We start from the raw sequence: 20,411 nt of genomic DNA on the forward strand, positions 1-20,411 counted from the left end.
GACTTTCACCTAGTAATGCGACCGTGTTGCTGCCAACGAGGAAGAAATATGCCGAGGTGTTTCCTCTGAACTTAGGTAATTTCGTCACCGGAAATTTCGCCACCGGAATTTTCGTCACGGTAATTTCGTTATCGGTAATTTCGTCACCACAATATTAGCATATAGGTTATTTCGTCACCGGAAATTTTGACATAGTAATTTCGTCACCTGTAATTTTGTCACCAAAATATTAGAATGTAGGAAATTTTGTCATGGCCATTTTTTCACCTTTGTTGAACTAAGTAGAGGCAAAGTAAACGACCAAAACAGCTAATCTTATCTTAATCAAACTTGGAAAACAATTCAGTTGGTGTTCGACTCTGGAAAATCGAAGTTTCGGATACTTGACGCAAGAACAAGCAATAATAAAAGAACATAATGTCAGCTTCAGAAAATGTTAAAAGCACAGGCAAAACGTGTAGCTAATGGATTTATATATCACTATTTACAAATATTAAGTTTTCAAAATTTCAGAACAGAAAATAGAAAAAAATATAACTTGTTATAATGCAATAAGTGTTGCACAGGTTGATTTTCTACTATTATAACATGATAGGAAACAACAAGCAATTTTTTTTCAAACATTTAGTTCCAGTGTTATACGTTATGCACAAAGACTGGAGCCGTTTCTGCAAAATCTGAAACACTCTTTTAGTTTCTTTTTTGGTGGTTGACCCACAGCATCTTGATGTAGCTCAGTTGAAACCGTTTCTTCAACTTGTTGAATTAAGTACTATCAAAATAGTCCAGAAGTTCCAGCTCTTCCTCCGAAGCCTCTTGTATTCCTGATGCACATCTGTTGCGGGAAGAAATGCCAATCCGTTCATTTTCTCCCATAATAGTCATTGCTCTTGCACCGTTCTGTGAATCCAATCTCTTGAACCTTTCTCCATGTTGAGTGAGTCAGGTGGAAAAAAAGCAATGCTGTACACGAGTTGATAATATTTCTGTGATAGAATTACTGGAAACTTTTATCTCTTATCTCAAATATGGGTCTAGGATGTTTCGGTGTAGGATGTTTCGGTGCTGGACGTTTCGTTGTACGGATGTTTCGGTGTACGGACGTTACGGTGTAAGGACGTTTCGGTGTAAGGACGCTTGGCTGTAAAGGACGTTTCGGTGTATAGCCTAATATTTGATTGCATTAATCATATGCTTGTAATGAACAGTCATGGAGTGTCATAGTGTAGCCACTCTGCAATAGCGTAAACTGATTAATATTGTAATTGAGTCTCATTGTTATTGCTCAGTCTCTTCGTAACATCAGCGTATTTTTTTCTTTTTTCTGACTTCATGTCCGCCAATTAACTTATGTGTTCCATTTGAACAGCACTAACAAGGAGACTTACGGAAGTGTAATTTACTGATTTGAATGAAACTTTGCAAACTTGTAGAATATCAAAAAATAATCGTCACGTATTTTTTTTATTTTGGCAATGGTGCGGATTTAAGGGTAGAAACCACCCTTTGAACGTTAGAGGTGGCCTCCAAGCATAAACAGGAAATAATCATTAAAATAGAAGATTTAATGATACGGCCAGCTTACTGCCAAGGGGGGTTTTAGGACAGGTGATTCAGAACCTGACGTTAAAATTACAAAATTCAAATTGGCGGATCCAATATGATGATTACTATTACAAATAGTCTTCTGGTTTGAAATGTTCTGCAGTTAGCCAAGAACAATTATAATTGGCAGGGACTACTGAGAGAAGGTGCACACTGACGTGAAACCCCTTTCTGTACTTATTTTAACAGGACGTTTGATTAAATCTATAGCCCAAAAAGTTAGAAGCCAGTACCAATGCATTTGTCGCGAAGAAGAAGCAACACATGTTATTGGAAAAGAAAATATTTATAACTCTGATCAATGTGGTTTAATTTTTAAATACAGACGGGACGTACTCTAGTGTTTATAGGGACACAAACAGTAGAAAGTGTGGCGCAGTCAGTAAATTCTATGACTCATAGCTACATCATACAGCCTATAATTTCTGTAAATAGTGTTTTGTTATCACCACTGTTAATTGTTTTGTAGGAAAACAATGGAACATTTGGTCTTGTAGTCCAACACAACCTCTTTAAATTTGTAAACATCCTTGTAAAAGCATCAAATCCGGAAAAATTAACATCAAGTCTTGTGAGATCATGGTTCCAAGAGATTTTTCTTCAAGCGTCTAATCCAAAGTCCATTTTGTTATTAGCTTCGTGGAGTGGTCACATTTCATCAACTTTGAACCTATTTTAAGAACAAAAGAGTAACTCATAATATAAAACATTTCTGCGGGAACGACTGGTAGGATTCAGGCTCTTCTTGTGCTCTTTAGGCCATTAAAAAAATTTCTTGAGACATTTTTCTGACACTGTCCTTCTCTACAACTTTAACATCAATTTACATCTCCGTAATAATATAATTAAGATCCCAACACTGATTCATAATCGTTTTCTTCTCCCAGATTTGCTAATCTTATTCGGTATGCATGATATAAAAGCGGTTATTTTGAAGAAAAACCTCCTGTGTTTGAAAATTTCCTTTCAAAGATTGTGCAGCATTTTGCGATTTGTGCACAGTTATTGCCGTAATAAGGTGTGTGTGGTGTACACAATGTTTATACATCACACACTTTTTTTTTTTTTTACTATATATCATTACCGTAAAACGTTTTTCCAATCAATTCATAATTATAACATTTGAGGATATAAGAAGTTCTGACATAGAGTGAAGCGAGGGGACCCACTATAAATAAGTAACCCCTGTCAATTACAGCAGCACTTAAATTTTTTATTTATTAATTTATATTTTCTACTTCATGAATTTATTTCTCCGTAACGAATAATTTTCATTTTGAAGAGTGGACATTTCGATGTAAACATTGGAACTTTTACACCGAACCAGCCTCACACCTAAACGTCCTTACATCGAGACATCCGTGCACCAAAACGTCCTACACCGAAACGTCCAGCACCAAAACGTCCTACATCAAAACATCCTACACCGAAACAGCCGTATCCCCTCAAATACGATATCTGAAATATGTAATAATAATAATAATAATAATAATAATAATAATAATAATAATAATAATAATAATAATAATAATAATTATTATTATTATTATTATTATTATTATTATTATTATTATTATTATTATTATTATTATTATTATTATTATTATTATTATTATTATTATTATTATATTTCGATTTGTTTCAGTTGAAGATTAAAGAAAGCAATTTCAAAAACTTTTCCGATTCATTCATTGTACTTGTATTATGTTCTAAAAGACACTGGTGATGATATTATCGTGACAAAATTTTCGGTGACGAAATTACCTATATGGTAATATTTTGGTGACAAAATTACCAGTGACGAAATTACCGTGACGAACTTTCCGGTGACGAAGTTTCCGGTGACAAAATTACCGCTGCCCGTTTCCCCTCGACGTTTCTCCCATTGTGACCAGAGAAAAACAAAAAGAGGGAAAGAAGCGAAACCTTGCATGAAGCAACTGTAGGAAGGGGGACACCTAGCCACGTATTGGTTAATATCACCGGATGTAAAATGTTGCCAACTCAACACAAAGTTGTATTTTTTGAATAGCACTACGTTAAGTTATTACAAATTTTAAGTCTACATACAAATCGAAAACAAACAATACCACTTTTATTGTTCAGTGTTGCAAACTAATTATGCTATAATATCACAAAAATCCAGAAACTTCCCAATTTTAGAGGTCTCTATAACAGTGATGACGCAAGTGAGACGGATGGTGCATCGCACATCGAAAACACCTTAATGTCGAATACTATGGTCAGCATATGATGTATTTCTATCAAACAGAAGAAAAAAGCTACAAGGAATTCAAAACTTGACTTCTTGCAAAGGGCTTTATTTCGAAAAAGAGCTGAGATAAATATCACATCTAATTACGTAGATTATTTTCAAAAGATGTAATGATCATAATGCCGTTTACAGCAATTTGATATTTTACACCGTTTAGGAGATATGATAATGAATGTTAAAGTTGGCAATACTACTAAAAGTCGTGAAATTAGGAGAATATGTGGTAATCACAACTACCAAAAACTGTTGGTCAAGTATCAAAGGTGCGAAAACAAGCAACGATCGCTTTATAAATTTCTTGCAACTGCGTCATTTTAAAAAGTAGGCCTATTGCCAACTGTAACATGTATATATGATGTCTAGTGATGGGTAAATTCCCGGGAAGATATTTTTCCGGAATATTCCCTGGGAATATTCCCGGGAAGATTCCCCAAAATGGGAATTTTCCGGGAATTTATCTACAATCACATATAAAATTGCATTCTATTACTATATTATGATTTCAAAGTTAAATTCGTTTTTATATCACAGTATATTATTACTCTTGTTCCCAGCGAAGCCTTTAAAATGTATATTCTGAACTATGTTATTTTACTAATATTTTATTACATTTAGAGAGTACGCATAAATCTATATTTATTTACAATATGTTCTACGAAAGTAAATATGTTTCAAAATTGGTATAGTAAGTCCACATACTTTTAAACCGCTAAAAAGTTTAAATTTACATGTAAGTGGATTATCTGAACTTGACTCTACTACTGATATAAACATATTAAATGTTTAAGTGTTATAAACAAATTAGGTTGGGTAACTGCCAGAAGACACATGTCCCACCATTTTGTCAACATTTGCGATTGCAAGATACTTTCTTATCTTTATAATTTTGCATGTAATATTGCCATACACGACATTTTTTCCTGCCCATTTCTCGAAATTTCATGTTTTAATTCGTATGTAAGAGAAGTCCGAGTACCTCTTCAGAAATTCGAGTCAGAGACAGGAGACAGACCGACGTCTATTAGTAACGGTGGTTCAGGGTTTATTAATAGTACTTCATCTCTATTTCTACATAATTCTACATTACTTTACAAAATGGATTCTTTTCATCATTTGCAAATTAGTACTTTGCTACTTTTGGCTATTGTTTAGTTTGGTGGGTCCAGATTTTGCACCTACTTTTTTTGCGATATTCTATTCCGATGCGGTTGTTTAATGGTTTCATACGTTAAATTACGTTACCAACATTAAATTCAGACAGCATTGACGAGCGAGAGTTAGCGAGTGAAGGCGGGGTAGAGCCCCGCAGGGCACGTTGTTTTCTATCTTCGTTACCAACAATTCACTTTCTTTTCTCACATAAATCACTTCCACTTACCTTTACGGTTTGTACAAATCCCCTACTACCCTAAACAAAATTGTGTTCAATACTTTCTTGACTACTTGAACACCACTATCAACTCATTTGTTCCGTAAATCGACCTACTTTTTGCTAGTTTTGGGCCCCCAATACTAAACAATTACCCTACCTTTTAATGCAAATGGAAATGGTACTTAAAAACTCATATTATTAATTATGTCAAGTAGAGTCAAAAAAATTTAATTTTTTTAACCTCCAAATTCTTTAAAATCTAGAAGTAGATCATAATATATTAAAATAATGTAATTAGTCATACGGTTCTTATAATTTGGAAGATAAAGTAAAAAATGGATATAAATTCCTTCCCGGGAATTTATAGGCCAGGGAAAAAAACGGGAATATTCCTATTTTTTTAAAATCCCTTCCCACTGGGAATATTCCCACTGCCCATCACTAGTAATGTCCAAGAGGTCGGGCGCCCCAAAATATAACCTCAGTGCAGAAAGTGGCCAATCACTTCAGCAAATAACAAAAACATTCATTTTTAACAGTTATACCCTATAAATTCATCAAAATTAACACATAATTACAAGCAAATTATCTCTCATTACCTTAGAGCATGTACGATTTATTGAACTTTTACATCATATGTCTCTCCGGTCTTCACAAAATAACCAACTTTTTAAACATATAGGGGAGACCGGGGCTGGTTGGCGTACTTTTCATTCTTTATTTTTTTTTATGAGCAGATTGTGCACTGTATTGCAATGTAATGGATGTGTACGGACAGACCAAGGTTTCCTCTAATAAATTCCATTTTTGTTTTTGTTTTGTTGCTTACAGTTTTCGAGAAATAATTTTTCTTTCTTTTAAAATGGAGTATGCCAACCGACCCCTACTGAGGGTCTGGTTGGCTGATAGCGTGGGGCTAGTTGGCATTCTTTTTAAATATAGCAAAGCACACAAAAAATTGGATTTATTAGAAATATACGTTATTTTTCTGAATTCTATTATATATATTGCAATGAAGTAGGCTATTTGAAGTTTGAAATTACTTTTATTCACAACATTTAAAAGAATCAGCATTATGAAATATGAAAACTTCTTTCTTTCATTCTAGCTTGGTTGTCATGACATTGAAAGCTACAAGATTATCAAACCATATCAGTTTTAATATGATTTGGTGTAGGTTAATTCTTCATATTATTTCAAAATGTAATTAAAATAACTGAACTATCAAGAAAGGTAGTTTATTTCCCGCTGTTCACAAAGTAGCTAAGAGAAACTAAGATATGTTTTAGCTGAATCATCGAGAAATGCAATTTATTTCCTACTTTCCACAAAGAAAGAAAAAGCAATAGCTAGGCCTCTATTTTTGTAACAAAAGAGCACATGCAAAATATTCTTGATCCTGAGAATTAGGCCTATTCAGAAAATTCAGAGCCCGGCATACAGTCTTATCTCGATTTCTAAATTTTGACAGCAATCCAATACCTGCATGCTATTCTATAACATTGAAGTAAAAGATTGGTAGAACTGTAAACTATATAACAATAAAACAAACAATGTAACAATAAAAATAAAATGAAATAAAATTTCACATGAGGTTGTTTGGCGCACTTGCCAACCAACCACAAATGCTATACGCCAACTAACCCCAAGCCCATTTTGTGCAACAAAGTCGTAATTACTCAGCAATTGTTTGTCATTTACGTTTTATTGTTTATATATCCATAAAAACAAAGTTCAGATCTAACTAATGCTATATTACTTACCTCTGTACCCCAAGTAGTGACGATTCTGTGATGTTGTAACAGAGAACTGAAAAAAATACTTCAGACTGACAAAAATACTCTTTATCTAATAGACACCATAATCCGCAAGTTACAAATTCCATATAAAGGTGGCAGCTGCATCCATAGGTCGCTCTTTTATGACAGTAGCAACAGCTCATTATGTTAATTAATGAAGGAGTTATATGCAGTTCGTCAACCAGCCCCGATCTCCCCCAATAAGTAAATGTTAATGCTATTGTAAATGGTTACCTCATTCAAATCTTCAAATATTTGGGCGATGATTTGATTACTTTCTCTTAATTACTCTTAGTTTCTTGCTTGTTATTCATAAATACTTTCTTTCTTTATGTTTTTACTAGATTATCCAGTTATTTGATGATAATACAAACAGAGTTGGGTGTTTTCCGTTTGGTAGAATTGTCAATTGGAAGATTTGTCCATTTTCACGATTGGCGCATTTGGTAATTGGCAGATTTGGTAATTGGCAGATTTGGTTATTGGCAGATTTGGTAATTGGCAGGTTTGGTAATTGGCGGATTTGTCAATTGGCAGATTTGTCCATTGGCAGATTTGGTAATTGGCTCATTTGTCCATTCTCACGATTGGCGCATTTGGTCATTTTCGCGTTTGGCAGATTTGGTAATTGGCAGATTTGGTAATTGGCAGGTTTGGTAGTTGGCGGATTTGTCAATTGGCAGATTTGTCATTGGCAGATTTGTCCATTCTCGCGATTGGCGCATTTGGTCATTTTCGCGTTTGGCGCATTTGGTAATTGGCAGATTTGGTAATTGGCAGATTTGGTAATTGGCAGATTTGTCAATTGGCAGATTTGTCAATTGGCAGATTTGTCCATTGGCAGATTTGTCCATTGGCTGATTTGTCCATTTTCACAATTGGCACATTTGGTCATTTTCGCGTTTGGCGCATTTGGTAATTGGCAGATTTGTCCGGGTCCCGATATTATAGCCCAGTGGCGTACTTAGGATTTTGTTTCGGGGAGAAGCTATGCATAACACCTGAATAAGCACTTATAATTTTTGTTTTGGGTGTCGACAAATTTTAATGAAGTTGTGCATATAACAAATTTATTTCGGGGGGGGGGGGCTTGAGCACGATAGCTACCCCCTAAATACGCCACTGTTTTAGCCTATTATTATTTTGACCAATAGGCACGTTAGGGTTTATTTATTTGCACAAATACGAATATTTCTATGCATTCATTACGTGTAAAATAACCCGTTTTGAGTCCTGCAGCTACTGAGACATATTCTTGGGATAGAGCTTATATGTATTGCGAGCAATTTAAAAATTAACGCTATGGCTAATTTTCTGGTTAAGTCTTATTTTCAAGTAGAAGGATAGTTTACTTTTAGGTATAAACATAAATTTTGAAATCTTACGGGAAAGATTTTGAGAAACATAAATAACACCTTAGATTTTGCCGTAGAGTATGCACACTATTGTGTATCGAAAAAAAGTGAATTTTCAAATATCGAATTCTATATATTCAAATTTGAGATAAAAGATTAACTGGCTGCTCATACCGCAAAATTATTCATGCTAAAATGACCAAGATCTCACCACGTGGAGGTGGTTGGATTTCGAATGCCATCAACGTCCTACTCAACGATCCAGCCATTCAGAGCATGTTACTTTATGTTAAATGGCTCGTTACTGTCATTTTCAGCACTGAGCCTATGTGAGACATGGACCTAAAGCTTAATGTGGGATCTGAGTAACATGTGCCGGGAATCGAACCCGATCTCTGCACTGAAGGCGGGTACGCTAACAATATAGTCAAGAGGAAACTTAAATTATATTGTTCCACCTTATCAGTCAAGAACACCATAATGAAATCGGATTTCAAGTCGAATTTACGTATCAAAGAGTGCAATATTGCTCTAATATAGCCATCTCTATTATTTTATCCATACATTTTTACGGCAGACTCCGTAACAAGTTTTTACACATTTTTCCATTGTTCGGGTGTGACAGCGGAAATTCATAAATTTAAACTCAGTTTTATTTGACATAATGATAAAATACTTTTCTGTTGTCAAATTTTCTATCATTAAAGAGAATAACAGCGTAAATTTCGTTCAATCAGTCAATTCAATATTAATGTGAAGTGGAAAAATTTCCGTTCTAAACAAATATCCACGATCAAGAATTAACTCCACATAAAGGTATAAAATAGATTGAGTGCGTGTATAAAACCTACTAAATAACAGTAGATTATGTTTCCAATAAGAACTTTTCGTAAGTGGAAAATATTTAAATATTATGTCATACTTGGTAATGAAGAATTTACGTGGTCTTTTTGTGCCCACATTTTTCGTAGAAAGGCCGATTGGATTGGACACATCTTGCGAAGAAATTATGTTCTTCATACCCCCATAGAAGGAAAGATGGAAAGAAAGCGAGAAATAGGGAGAAGAACACGACTGATCGATGATTTGAAGAATAGAGGATCGAGAAATAGGGAAGAAACATTTCCAGGCTCAAACCTTAAAAAATAAAAAAAACTCATTAGTCTTAGGACCTGGCAGAATACTTAGTTATTTATACGAAGGCCATGCCGAAAGTTTTTAGCAGTGTAATAATCTAACATCACAGCAACATTTTGTTTATTGCATTCGACACTCTGATATTTTGTGACCAGAGATGTGCATCTACGCGTAAAAAACGATAGTTTACGTTTACGTGTCAACTATGCGTAGACAATGTAAACAACGTAGACTATGTAGAATATGTCAACAACACGTAATTTAATATGGCGTCGTGGACAATAAAGGAGCTTTCTTTTGTCGTTACCTTGCGAAATTGCGTACAAAATAAAATGCCTAGACCAGCGAATAGTAACTTTCGAATACTTAGTTTCGTCTTGATGAAGGAAAATGAAAAATATTATGCATTTTGTAAAATACGCAAGAAAAAAATGGAAAATACAGCAGCTTCAAGACTGAAAGCCCACAGGTGAGAATTAGTTTTGTAAGTTTCATTATAAAAGCAGTGCTCGAAGTGGAAAATCTAAGGAAGTGGTATGTGCAGAGCAGAGTAAACATACAGATTAGATAATTCCCGCTACTTTTTATATGTTAGTCGTTTCCCTAATCTTTCGCTGCACCGAAGCAAAACAACTGAATGAGGAAATATGAACAAACGAGTAACGAAATTCTTCCTTACATTTGATAGTGGTTGTCTACATAGTCTACAGGGGAAAAGGTGTAATGTAGATTACGTATAGATTACAGTAGACAATCGCGTAGACGTAAAATTATAGTTTACGGCACATCATTGTTTGTGACTTTCGGCCATCAATGACAATGAGTCTATGATAGCATGGTCAGAGATAAGAGAGATAAAGAAGCGCGCGTGACCCATTGTTTAGTTAGTCATGGAGCTGTCAAGACGTGACTTTCGCGCTATGATTTTCTACGATTACAAGAAGGCCTTAACCGCGGAGCAGTGCCTTGAAACTTTGATGAATACTTTTGGGGAATCTGCTCCTTCGCGAGCCAGTGTTAGAAATTGGTTTCGGGAATTTAAAAGGGGACGTATGTCACTTGAAGATGAACCTCGTTCCAGAGGGCCAAACACTGCAGTGACTTCCGAAAACATCGAAGCTGTGAGACAAATGGTGAAAGATGATCCCCATGTATCTTTCCTGGAGATCGAAGCGACTCTCAACATTGGGTCAACAGCAGCGCAGACAATTATGCATAACAACTTGGGTCTCAGGAAACGGTGTTCTCGTTGGGACCCCATTTACTCACGGAAAGGGAAAAAGATGGTAGGATGGAATGGTGTGAATTTATGTTGAATAAATTCAACCAAGGGACAAGTCGTGCTGTCTACAACATCGTCACGGGTGACGAAACGTGGATTTATCATTATGATCCGGTTACCAAGCAGCAGTCGCAAGTGTGGTGCTTCGAGAATGAAGATTCCCCAAACAAAGTGAAGAGACCTCGGAGTGTTGGAAAGAAAATGGTTGCGTCTTTTTTCTCTCGGAAAGGACATGTTGCGACTGTTGTACTTGACAATCGATGTACGGTGAATGCTGAGTGGTACTCAACAGTTTGTCTTCCCACTGTGTTCAAGAAATGAAAGGCCCAACATCCAAGATCAAAACTCGACCATCCTCTGTTACATCATGATAATGCAAGTGCCCACAGTGCTGCAAGAACTGTAGATTTTTTTGAACCAGGAAGGAGTCAGAGTGTTGCCAAATCCACCCTATTCGCCGGACTTGGCCTTGTGCGATTTTTTGTGTTTCCCAAAGTAAAGGAACACTTGCGTTGACGTCGATTTTCATCAGATGATGATGCGATTGGTGCTTATTTGGAGTCTGTGGACAATATAGACGGAAGTGTGTGGAATAGAGATGCAAGGGCTCGAAAAAAAACCGGCTTTTTTGGAAAAAAACTCGGTTTTTTTCTGCTTTGCTTTTTTGCTTGGGAAATTTTGGGCTTTTTTCAAAATACTGCTTTAAATTGATAAAACAGACTTTGTATCGCTTCTCTATAACACAAAAAATCATTTAATTAGTGGTTGATGCTGATAATAATATAAAACATCAAAAATAAACTATGAATTTCGAAAAAATATTTCAAACAATTTTTCTTCAACATATTTACATTATGAATTCCACAGGATTAACCAATGTATATAATAAGAATTTTTTAACCTCCTATATACAAAAGTAAGCAGAGTTGGCAAGAACCGTGGTTGTTTTTGAAAATGACGAAAACCCGTTTTTGGGGGGATGTTTTAAACCAGGCTTTTTTGGTTTAAACTAGGCTTTTTTGACTTAGATTTTTTGCTTTATGTATTTATATTACATATTCACAGAAATAAGTTTGTTTCGCCTTGATGTTATTATGCAACAGCGGGGTTATGCCGGAAGAACTCCCATAAGCTTAAAGAAGTGCGGTCAGTAAATTTCTTAAGTTGAGAATCTCCCGGGAAAATCCTGTTATTGCTTTGCATGTAAAATTTAAATGTCAACGTATCATAATCAGTACTCTAAAACTGAGGTATTAAATTACAAATTTAGTACCGGTACGTAGATATCATTGAAAGTCCAATCCAAGCTAATGTTGGAAGCTACGTAGGCAATCGATAAATTTTGCCAATTTCTATCAATATATTTAAGCAATATTGGCTTCTTTATAAAACAACACGCATTTAGGCATGCAGAAATATACAATTTGGTTTGTTTCGTATATTTAGGCTTAAAATCCTTACGAAATACCGAGGTTATCAAGGAGAAGACTTTCGCTTAAACTGACATCCGAACCGCTACTTGGGTTACGCATGAAAGAAGGGTTATGGTTCGACCGAGAATTGAACATGGGACACCTTGATTAAAAGGTGAAAGGGAAATAAAACTATTGCAGGTGGTTTGATATCTGGAAACGTCACCATGAAGTTCACACGATTCGCATTTTTCATTCTTTTTATTTTTGTGGTTTAAACCAGTTATTAAAAAAAAAAAAAGTTGGTGTTAACCAGCCAACCCTAAAAGTAAACACTTCTTTTTAAAGAATACACAAATAACTAGCAAAATAGTATGTAGTATTTTTACTTCAAAATATTCCATACCCTCTTTTTGAAACAAAATAAAATTAAAATAAAACATAAGAGAAATACTTAGATTTATATGATACACTTAAAGGCTGCACATCTAGAGCTTTTGGTTCTGTATATTCTTGAAATTCCACAGTTAAGTTTTATAGAACCACCATCACAGTTTACCCAATCCTCAAGTTTTCTGAATTTTTAACAAGAGGGATTCAACATATCATTACGGAACTCCCCCCCCCCAAAAAAAAAGACTACGGAATATATTTAAGTTAAGCTAAATACAACTGCACAACAAACATGACTGAGTGATTAGCTTTTGAGCTTCTATTGGGAAGTCCGGGATTCAACCAGCATTCGACCATTCTGACAAAGCTTTTCTTCATTCCATCTGTGAATGTAGAAATAGTGCGTGTACTGTGAGTTGGGCGACTTCCTTTTTTATTGTTTTTAAATTGTTATTATTACTAATTACCAGCAGTGACGGTTTTGCGAAGATTAGGGGGGCGGTCTTTCGGACTGAAGCCCGTTCCCCAAAGTTACGGAATGTCTGCAACAAACGAAATATCTATTAGTTATGCCTTTACTCATAAACTTCAAGCTTCCGTCAAATAAAAATTACGAATGTTTAGAAAAACTAAACATTGGTAAGAAAAACCCTCCCAAAATACTTTTCTAAATCCGCCACTGATTCTCAGTATAAAATGATGTTCAAGGCTGTATCCGGAAGATTATTGCTAAATATATAAACGAAACGAAATATTAGTTATGCCTGTACTCATAAACTTCAAGCTCCTCCCAAATAAAATTAGAACATTTTAGAAAACGAAACAATCAGAAAAATCCCTCCTAAAGTACTTTTCTAAATCCGCTACTGATTATTTGTATAAATTGGTATTCAAGGTTGTGTCCGGAAAATTAATGCTAAATCACTTCACAGCTACAGTATAACAGAAATGTGGAAGTACGGTTTGACGGATATATTGAAAAACGTACGCTTTAACGGATAAATAAAAAAACGGGCAAGTTTAACTTTTGCGCTAGAAGCTAGAGTACTAAAAGCTCTTAGAAATGAAGCAAGGATGACAAACTAGAGAAGAAAAAAGATGTCGATAACTCAAAAGTTAAAATAAAGTTAAATAGCCTCTAAAATTACCCTCAAATACTACATTCTTCATGTTAGCTTTAATTCGTATAACATGTGCTCCATCCATCTTGATGGTGAATTTCAGAGCGAAATATGACAATCAGGTCATGGAATTCTTATCTAACTATAGAATATACTATAAGAAAGCTATTTAGATAGAAAAATCATGAAGTTGAAAAAAGCCAAAATTTCCAAAATTCTCGTTTTTTTCCCAAAAAAGCCGGCTTTTTATGTGAAAAAAACCATCGATTCAAAAAAGCCGGCTTTTTTGCATCTCTAGTGTGGAATGAACAGTTTTCTAAGTGGATTGAAAGGATGCAAAAGTGTATTCGTGTCCGTGGAGAGTACTCTGAAAAACTGTAAATGTTTTGTTCCAGTTCGATGCTTCTTGTGGTCAGAGCTAAAAACTTTCGGCATAGTTCATACCATGGGGTAGACTATTTATATTTTATGCCCTTATAACTTTTAGATTAATATTGTGAAAACGCTGAAATTTTGTAGTGTGCAAACATTGGCAGGGAGACATTTTGTGTGACATACTCTGTGATGCCATCAAGTTAACAGTGTTGCCTACCCAATATAAAGTTGTGTTTTTCAAATTACTACTTCAGGTGATTGGATATTTCAAATCTACATGTAAAATGAAAATTTGCAATATCACATTCTTTATACAGTGTTGCAACCTAAGTGTGCTACAGTGTCACAAACATGTAAATTTTGGTGGTCTCTATAGCAATAATAACACACGTGAGATGATACTTATTTAAACATTTTTTCGAAATAAAATCCTTTGAAAAAACTCAAATTTCCAATTCCTTGTAACTTTGTTTCTACTTGTTCGAAATACGTCATATTTTGACTGTAGTATTCGACACTAAGTGGTTTTGGATATGCATTATTCTAGTCACTTGCGTTATTACTGTTGTAGCACCCTCCAAACTGTTTTTTTTTTTTTTAACTTTGTGACACTGTAGCCTAATTAGTTTGCAACACTGCATAATAAATGTGGTATTATAAGTTTTCGTTTTACATACAAATATATATTAAAAATGACCTGATGTAGTTATGTTGGGTTGCCGTCACTGTTAATCTAGTTGTATTGAAAAGTATACCAAACTATATCCCTCGGTTGATGTTTGCACCGTACGAAATTTCAGCGTTTTATATATATATTAGTTTAAAACTCTCTATATATACATATATATACTCAATATTAGTAACAATCTAGTACATCATTATAAATTGTAGTTCTACAGAATGTAGTGGGAAAAAACTTGATATTGAAAATATACAATTATTAGACATCCAAACTATTAGACAATTATTAGACATCCACTATGCTATGCACAAGTGCCAGAAGTCTTAAAGAACGGCTTTGTCCGTCTGTTCGTCGATAGGTACCAGAGCAAAAAACGGTAAGAGATATCGAGATGCAATTTTTTGCAATCGATTTGGAGTCCTCAAAATTGGTTCCATATTTTCCGTTAACCTCTATTCAAATTCCAAGTACTTCAAACTACCCATTTCCGGTTTCAATGTTCATCGCTATAGAACGAACACAGCAACAGATAGAGAGAAGTTTTTTGCAAACGATTCATTACTTCAAAGAAACATACCATAACTATCCGCAACACTCTACTAAAACCGGAAGTTGCGTCAAATTTACTATTATTCTGGTTTCAATACTGATTTCCATAGAGGAAAAATGGTAAAAGATACTGAGATGCAATTCTTGCAATGGATTCAGGGTGCCAAAAATGAGTTCATCTCCTCTGTTAACCCTCTATAAAACCGGAAGTGGTTCAAATTACGCATTTTCGGTTTCAGCTTTATCCCTATAGAACAAAACTGGTAATAGTAGGGGATAAGCGGTTTTCTGCAATAGATTCAGGATCTCAAGATAGTAGATCATAACAATCCACAACACTACCAAACCGAAAGATGTTGAAATTTACTACTATTTTCGGTTTCAATACTAATTTCCATAGAGCAAGGACGGTAAGAGAAGTGGGTTTTGCAATCGGTTCAACGTTCCAAGAGAATATATTATCATAACTCACAACATTCTACTAAAACCGAAAGTGGTTCAAATTTACTAGTATTTCCGGTTTCAGTACTGATTTCTATAGGACAAGAACGGTAAGAGATATCGAGAAGCGTTTTTTTTTTTTTTTTTTTTTTCAATCGATTTATCTTGCTAAGAATAGGGTTCATCTCCTCTGTTAACCTTTATGAAAACTGGGAGTGGTTCAAGCTAATCATTTCTAGTTTCAACGTTTACCGCCATAGAACAGAAACGCCAATAGATAGCGACAAACAGTTTTCTGCAACCGATACATTATCTGAAAAGTATATTTAATCACAACCCACAACTCTTTCCCTACCAAAACTGGATGTGGTTCAAATTTACTAGTACTTCCGGTTTTAAATCTGATTTCCATAAAGCAACAGCTGTAAGCTGTTCTTTTCAATCGATTCAGGGTCGTAAGAATAGGTTCTATCTCCTCCTTAACTCACTATTCAAACCGGAAGTGACTCAAATCGACGATTTCCGGTTTCATATTATATCGCTATATAACAAAAGCAGTAAAAGAAAGTGAGTAGGCCTAATGGCTTTTTGATATGAATTGAGGTCCAAGGAACATGTTCTATCTTTGATCTTATTTTTCAATTGCAACCAGTAGTTATAGAAGTACTATTTCAAGTTTGAGTATTGAATTAATATAATTTGGAAGTCTACCATAATCTCGCTTGTTGTTCAGAAAAATGATATAAAAGAATAATGGAAGAAAATATAATAACTATATGATAGAAAAATACGTATATAACCAGAGTTTAAAAAAAAAATCTTTTTATCAATTAAAATCAAGTTACTTATTCCAGCGTGCAGCTTCCTACTATTTATTCTTTTATACTTTTTATTTTATTTTAAAAAGACTGGAAGAAAAATTGTAAAAGTTAACTTGTACTTTATTTCCTGAATGAATACATAAATATTTTTTGATTACTTGAAAATTTTGAATACTTGTTTTAATAAGTTATTTAGAGTATTGAAAAACTTACAGATATGTTTTATATTAGCCTTACTTATTTATGACATGGAACCATGTAAATGAAGAAAAGTAATAAAGTTGTGTGAAAACATTGAATTATTCTACGCATATAAAACTGATAAAACGTCTATATTTATGGTTTTCTGTGGTCAAACATAAATTGTATGGAAGATATACATTAACCCTTTAACGCAACCATTTTTTCGATCAGACTTTTTTTTTAAAATTTGGAGTGGTTTCGGTGTAGGAAATACGGGAATTAAAAAAAATTAATGCAAATAATGTGGGGTCTATGGAATATTTTATGGTGTTTGCATATAGGGTCTATGCAAAGTTGCGTGTTGACATCTGCCAAGTCCACTAAAATCAAATAGAACCCATAAAACGCTATGAATGTCATCGTACTTGCACTTTTGCGTTCATTACACTTCAGTCTAACGCAGAAAAAGTCAACAGTTCAAAACTTGTCCACCTAAACGAGCAAAGAAAGCTCAAAAACGATACTCAGCGTGCAACAATAATACAAAGAATCCAACGCTGGCTTACTATGAGATCTAACGCGAAATTGAAAACCTCAATAGTGAAAGGGAATCTTAGCTGATACGCAAAGCTGTTGTTCTATGTCCGAACTAGAAACTACATGCTGCAATACAATTTTAAAGTAAACTTTGCACATATGCAAAGCTGCACGCTAAAGGGTTAAATTTAAAGAACACATTTTTCCAGAAACGAAGAATTGTTAGATTTTTCACTTTATGTAACTATGGTTCCATGTATCATCTATTGCAAATAAAGTTAACAATACAACAACGATGTAGGAGAAAGTAAAACAACTTTTAATGAAATGAAAAAAAAAATCAATTCATTGCAAAATTTTCCGGTTAATTTTCTTCACTAGACGCAATAATTTAATGTTAGTTTTAGCCAGCATCTTCATTTCAGATTTGCTTGGAGGGGAGCAAAACCCTACATGTGATTAGATTTCAAGGCTTTTCGTTGATATATTCCCTAACAGCACAATTACATAGCAGGCATATGCCTATAATGTTCCCTCAGGTACATGGGAATGTGTTCAATATCTGCCGTATGTACCTCTGAGAGAGAAATCACATGGATGGCAAGTGATAGTCACAGTCTACGTCCGCCCCTAGGCACATATCTGACATATACCTGGGGAACGCGCCTAGTATGTTCTAGGTATGTTCCGCATGCTGTAAGCGTCAATGAACCACAAAATTTCTCTCCCAAAATATGTTAAATCGCCTATATGCGTAATGCGTTTACATTAAGGTGAGTTTTAAAAAAAACTTTAAAGAAGTAAAAAAAAATGTACCCCAGCCTGGGCGCCAACCACCAACTTTTGGATTACTAGGCGCGTGCTCTTCCAACTTGGCCACGGAGGCGATGAAAACAACGTCCCTTGTAGAGGGATAAATTGTTGAGGTATTTTGAATTTGGCTAATCAGAGTGCTCCTTTAACCGAGTATATTCGACGATAACCGTTTGGGATTAGATAAAATCTGCTCGCCATGTAATTTTATAACAAAATGACGAGTGTCTATTTACTTTATTTCATGGTTCTTCCCCATTCACTTTCAAATGATCGGCGATAGTTGCCATCTAATAAAGTTGATGCATTTGTTGCTTCTAGTACACAATCGCTTAGAAAAAGAAGCAACCAATGTATCAAATGTGGGAAATGAATTTAGAACACCTAAATAGCCCATGCTTAGCGCATCTTATGTTGTTAGGATATCTGAAACAGTATGTACCTAATGGACGTACCTAGAACATGACAGATATGTCCCAAGTGTTGACATAAAACAAATGACTGTTAGAGTGCGAAACTGAGCCTGGTGTATAAATGCTATATTTGTGGTACATAGCTTCAAATATCAATTAGGTGTGACAAGTATCTAAAACTGTAGGTAGCTGAAGTACATACCTAGCACATGAATATCATATGTGCTAAGTGTCGGGTACCTAAAAGTAGGTGGGACACCTAAATGGCACATGCCTAGCACATCTTGTGCTGTTTGGGTTATTATCTTAGGTATTAAAATGTATATAAATGTCGAACTATGGGGAAATTGATCCCCCCTGGAACCCCAAAGGAAACCCCTGGTTCTGGCGGGGAACGGGAAACAATGGAACCTTCATCGGTATAATAGTAAGGGTAATGAATGAAAACTTAAAATTTGGTGCTTATTTCTATTTCACAATTTTCCTGTACCGGCGTAATGAATTGTATAAAGTAAGTTGAATTACAGGAATGCACTTATAAGTAGTAAATTAGTACTCGATTGGGCACCAGAGAATAGTGAAACATGGATATTTAAATAGAGTGCATATTAATTCCTATCTAATTCTTTAAACCATTTGTAATAGCTCCCGTATTTTTCAAGCTAGGGCATTTTAAATCACGATGTTTCGAATTATCGGGGCTTTATAACTCTGGAAGGAGGTGTTTTGCGACCCATGTTCCTTAGATCTCTTTCTTTCATTTGATGAAAGGAACAAAACTCCTGAACTTATGACACTTGGCCTCATTCTGTGCAGCTTTGCTCCGTAGTAGGAATTGCAATTATGTTTCCTTATTGCATTTTTTACGTCCCGTTCCGTTGCGATCCGCAAAATTTGCGAACCCTGTTACATAATAAGACCAACGGTGATCGTGATCACCACACACACACACACACACACACACACATATATATATATATATATATATATATATATATATATATATATATATATATATATATATATATATATATATATATATATATATATATATATATTTCTAAACCCTTCCGAAGAAGCTCATTGTTCGCATTAAAAAGAAAGTGTATAAAGGAAAAGAGATAAACCAAAAGGTGGATTGTTATTTGACCTTGGCAAATGTTGTAGGGATTATCTTAAGCTTACACTTTCATTCTGTCTCTGTTTACGTGCAAAAATGTTAGCGGTATACGAACAGGAGAACGTTCAAGGTAAAATGTCGAACTTGTTTATGTAATCAGGCAATCATCTGGATTAAAAAAAAAAAAAACACACGAATGTACGCGGCATATGGAGGAAATACAATCAAGGTTGTATTATATAATTTATATTGTTTTGATTTCTAGTAGCAGCGTGGACTCTAAATGAACACATTAACATATAATGTTTTCATTGTAAATACATATACCCAGCGTTCTTTTGTATGGCGCGATAGATCTGGTTCGATTCTCGGTAGAAGATCATACGATTCGGATCTTACGCTACACTGTAGGTAAACATTTCACATAAGCCTTGAGATTTTACACTCAAAACAAGCTAACAAACCAAGTTATTTTCATTTCTTACAAGTCTTAATTATTTAATTTTCTGGTTTATTTTGGACAAGATTCATTTAGCTATTATTGATTCTGTGATTTAAGTAGTTTATATACAAGATTACAGAATAAATAAACAAAAGTTTGCTTTTTAACGGCAATTTATAAATTACGAAGAAGCTTGTGATCTTCATTCGTCTTCGATGAAACGTCAATATACATTTTAAACATAAATGCACACCAAATTTTGGAGTACATCAAGCTTAAATTAA

General features: G+C 34.6%; 2 protein-coding genes across 2 annotated transcripts in view; both read left to right on the forward strand.

The window, feature by feature from the left end:
• The window catches only part of LOC145674998 (b(0,+)-type amino acid transporter 1-like), a 221,889-nt gene that overhangs the window by 88,936 nt on the left and 112,542 nt on the right, over window positions 1-20,411 (forward strand). The window lies entirely within an intron of this gene.
• On the forward strand, window positions 10,434-10,859 carry LOC145679147 (protein GVQW3-like). The gene has a single exon (XM_081749739.1). The coding sequence runs from the start codon at window positions 10,434-10,436 to the stop codon at window positions 10,857-10,859; it is 426 nt and encodes a 141-aa protein (XP_081605865.1).

The sequence above is a fragment of the Thermobia domestica genome, chromosome 2 (assembly GCF_964235325.1).
Source record: "Thermobia domestica chromosome 2, izTheDome1.hap1.1, whole genome shotgun sequence".
Lineage (NCBI taxonomy): Eukaryota > Metazoa > Arthropoda > Insecta > Zygentoma > Lepismatidae > Thermobia > Thermobia domestica.

What these genes read in the sequence shown, in the direction of transcription:
- LOC145679147 (XM_081749739.1), top strand. Translation starts at nt 10,434, where the DNA reads ATGGAGCTGTCAAGACGTGACTTTCGCGCTATGATTTTCTACGATTAC.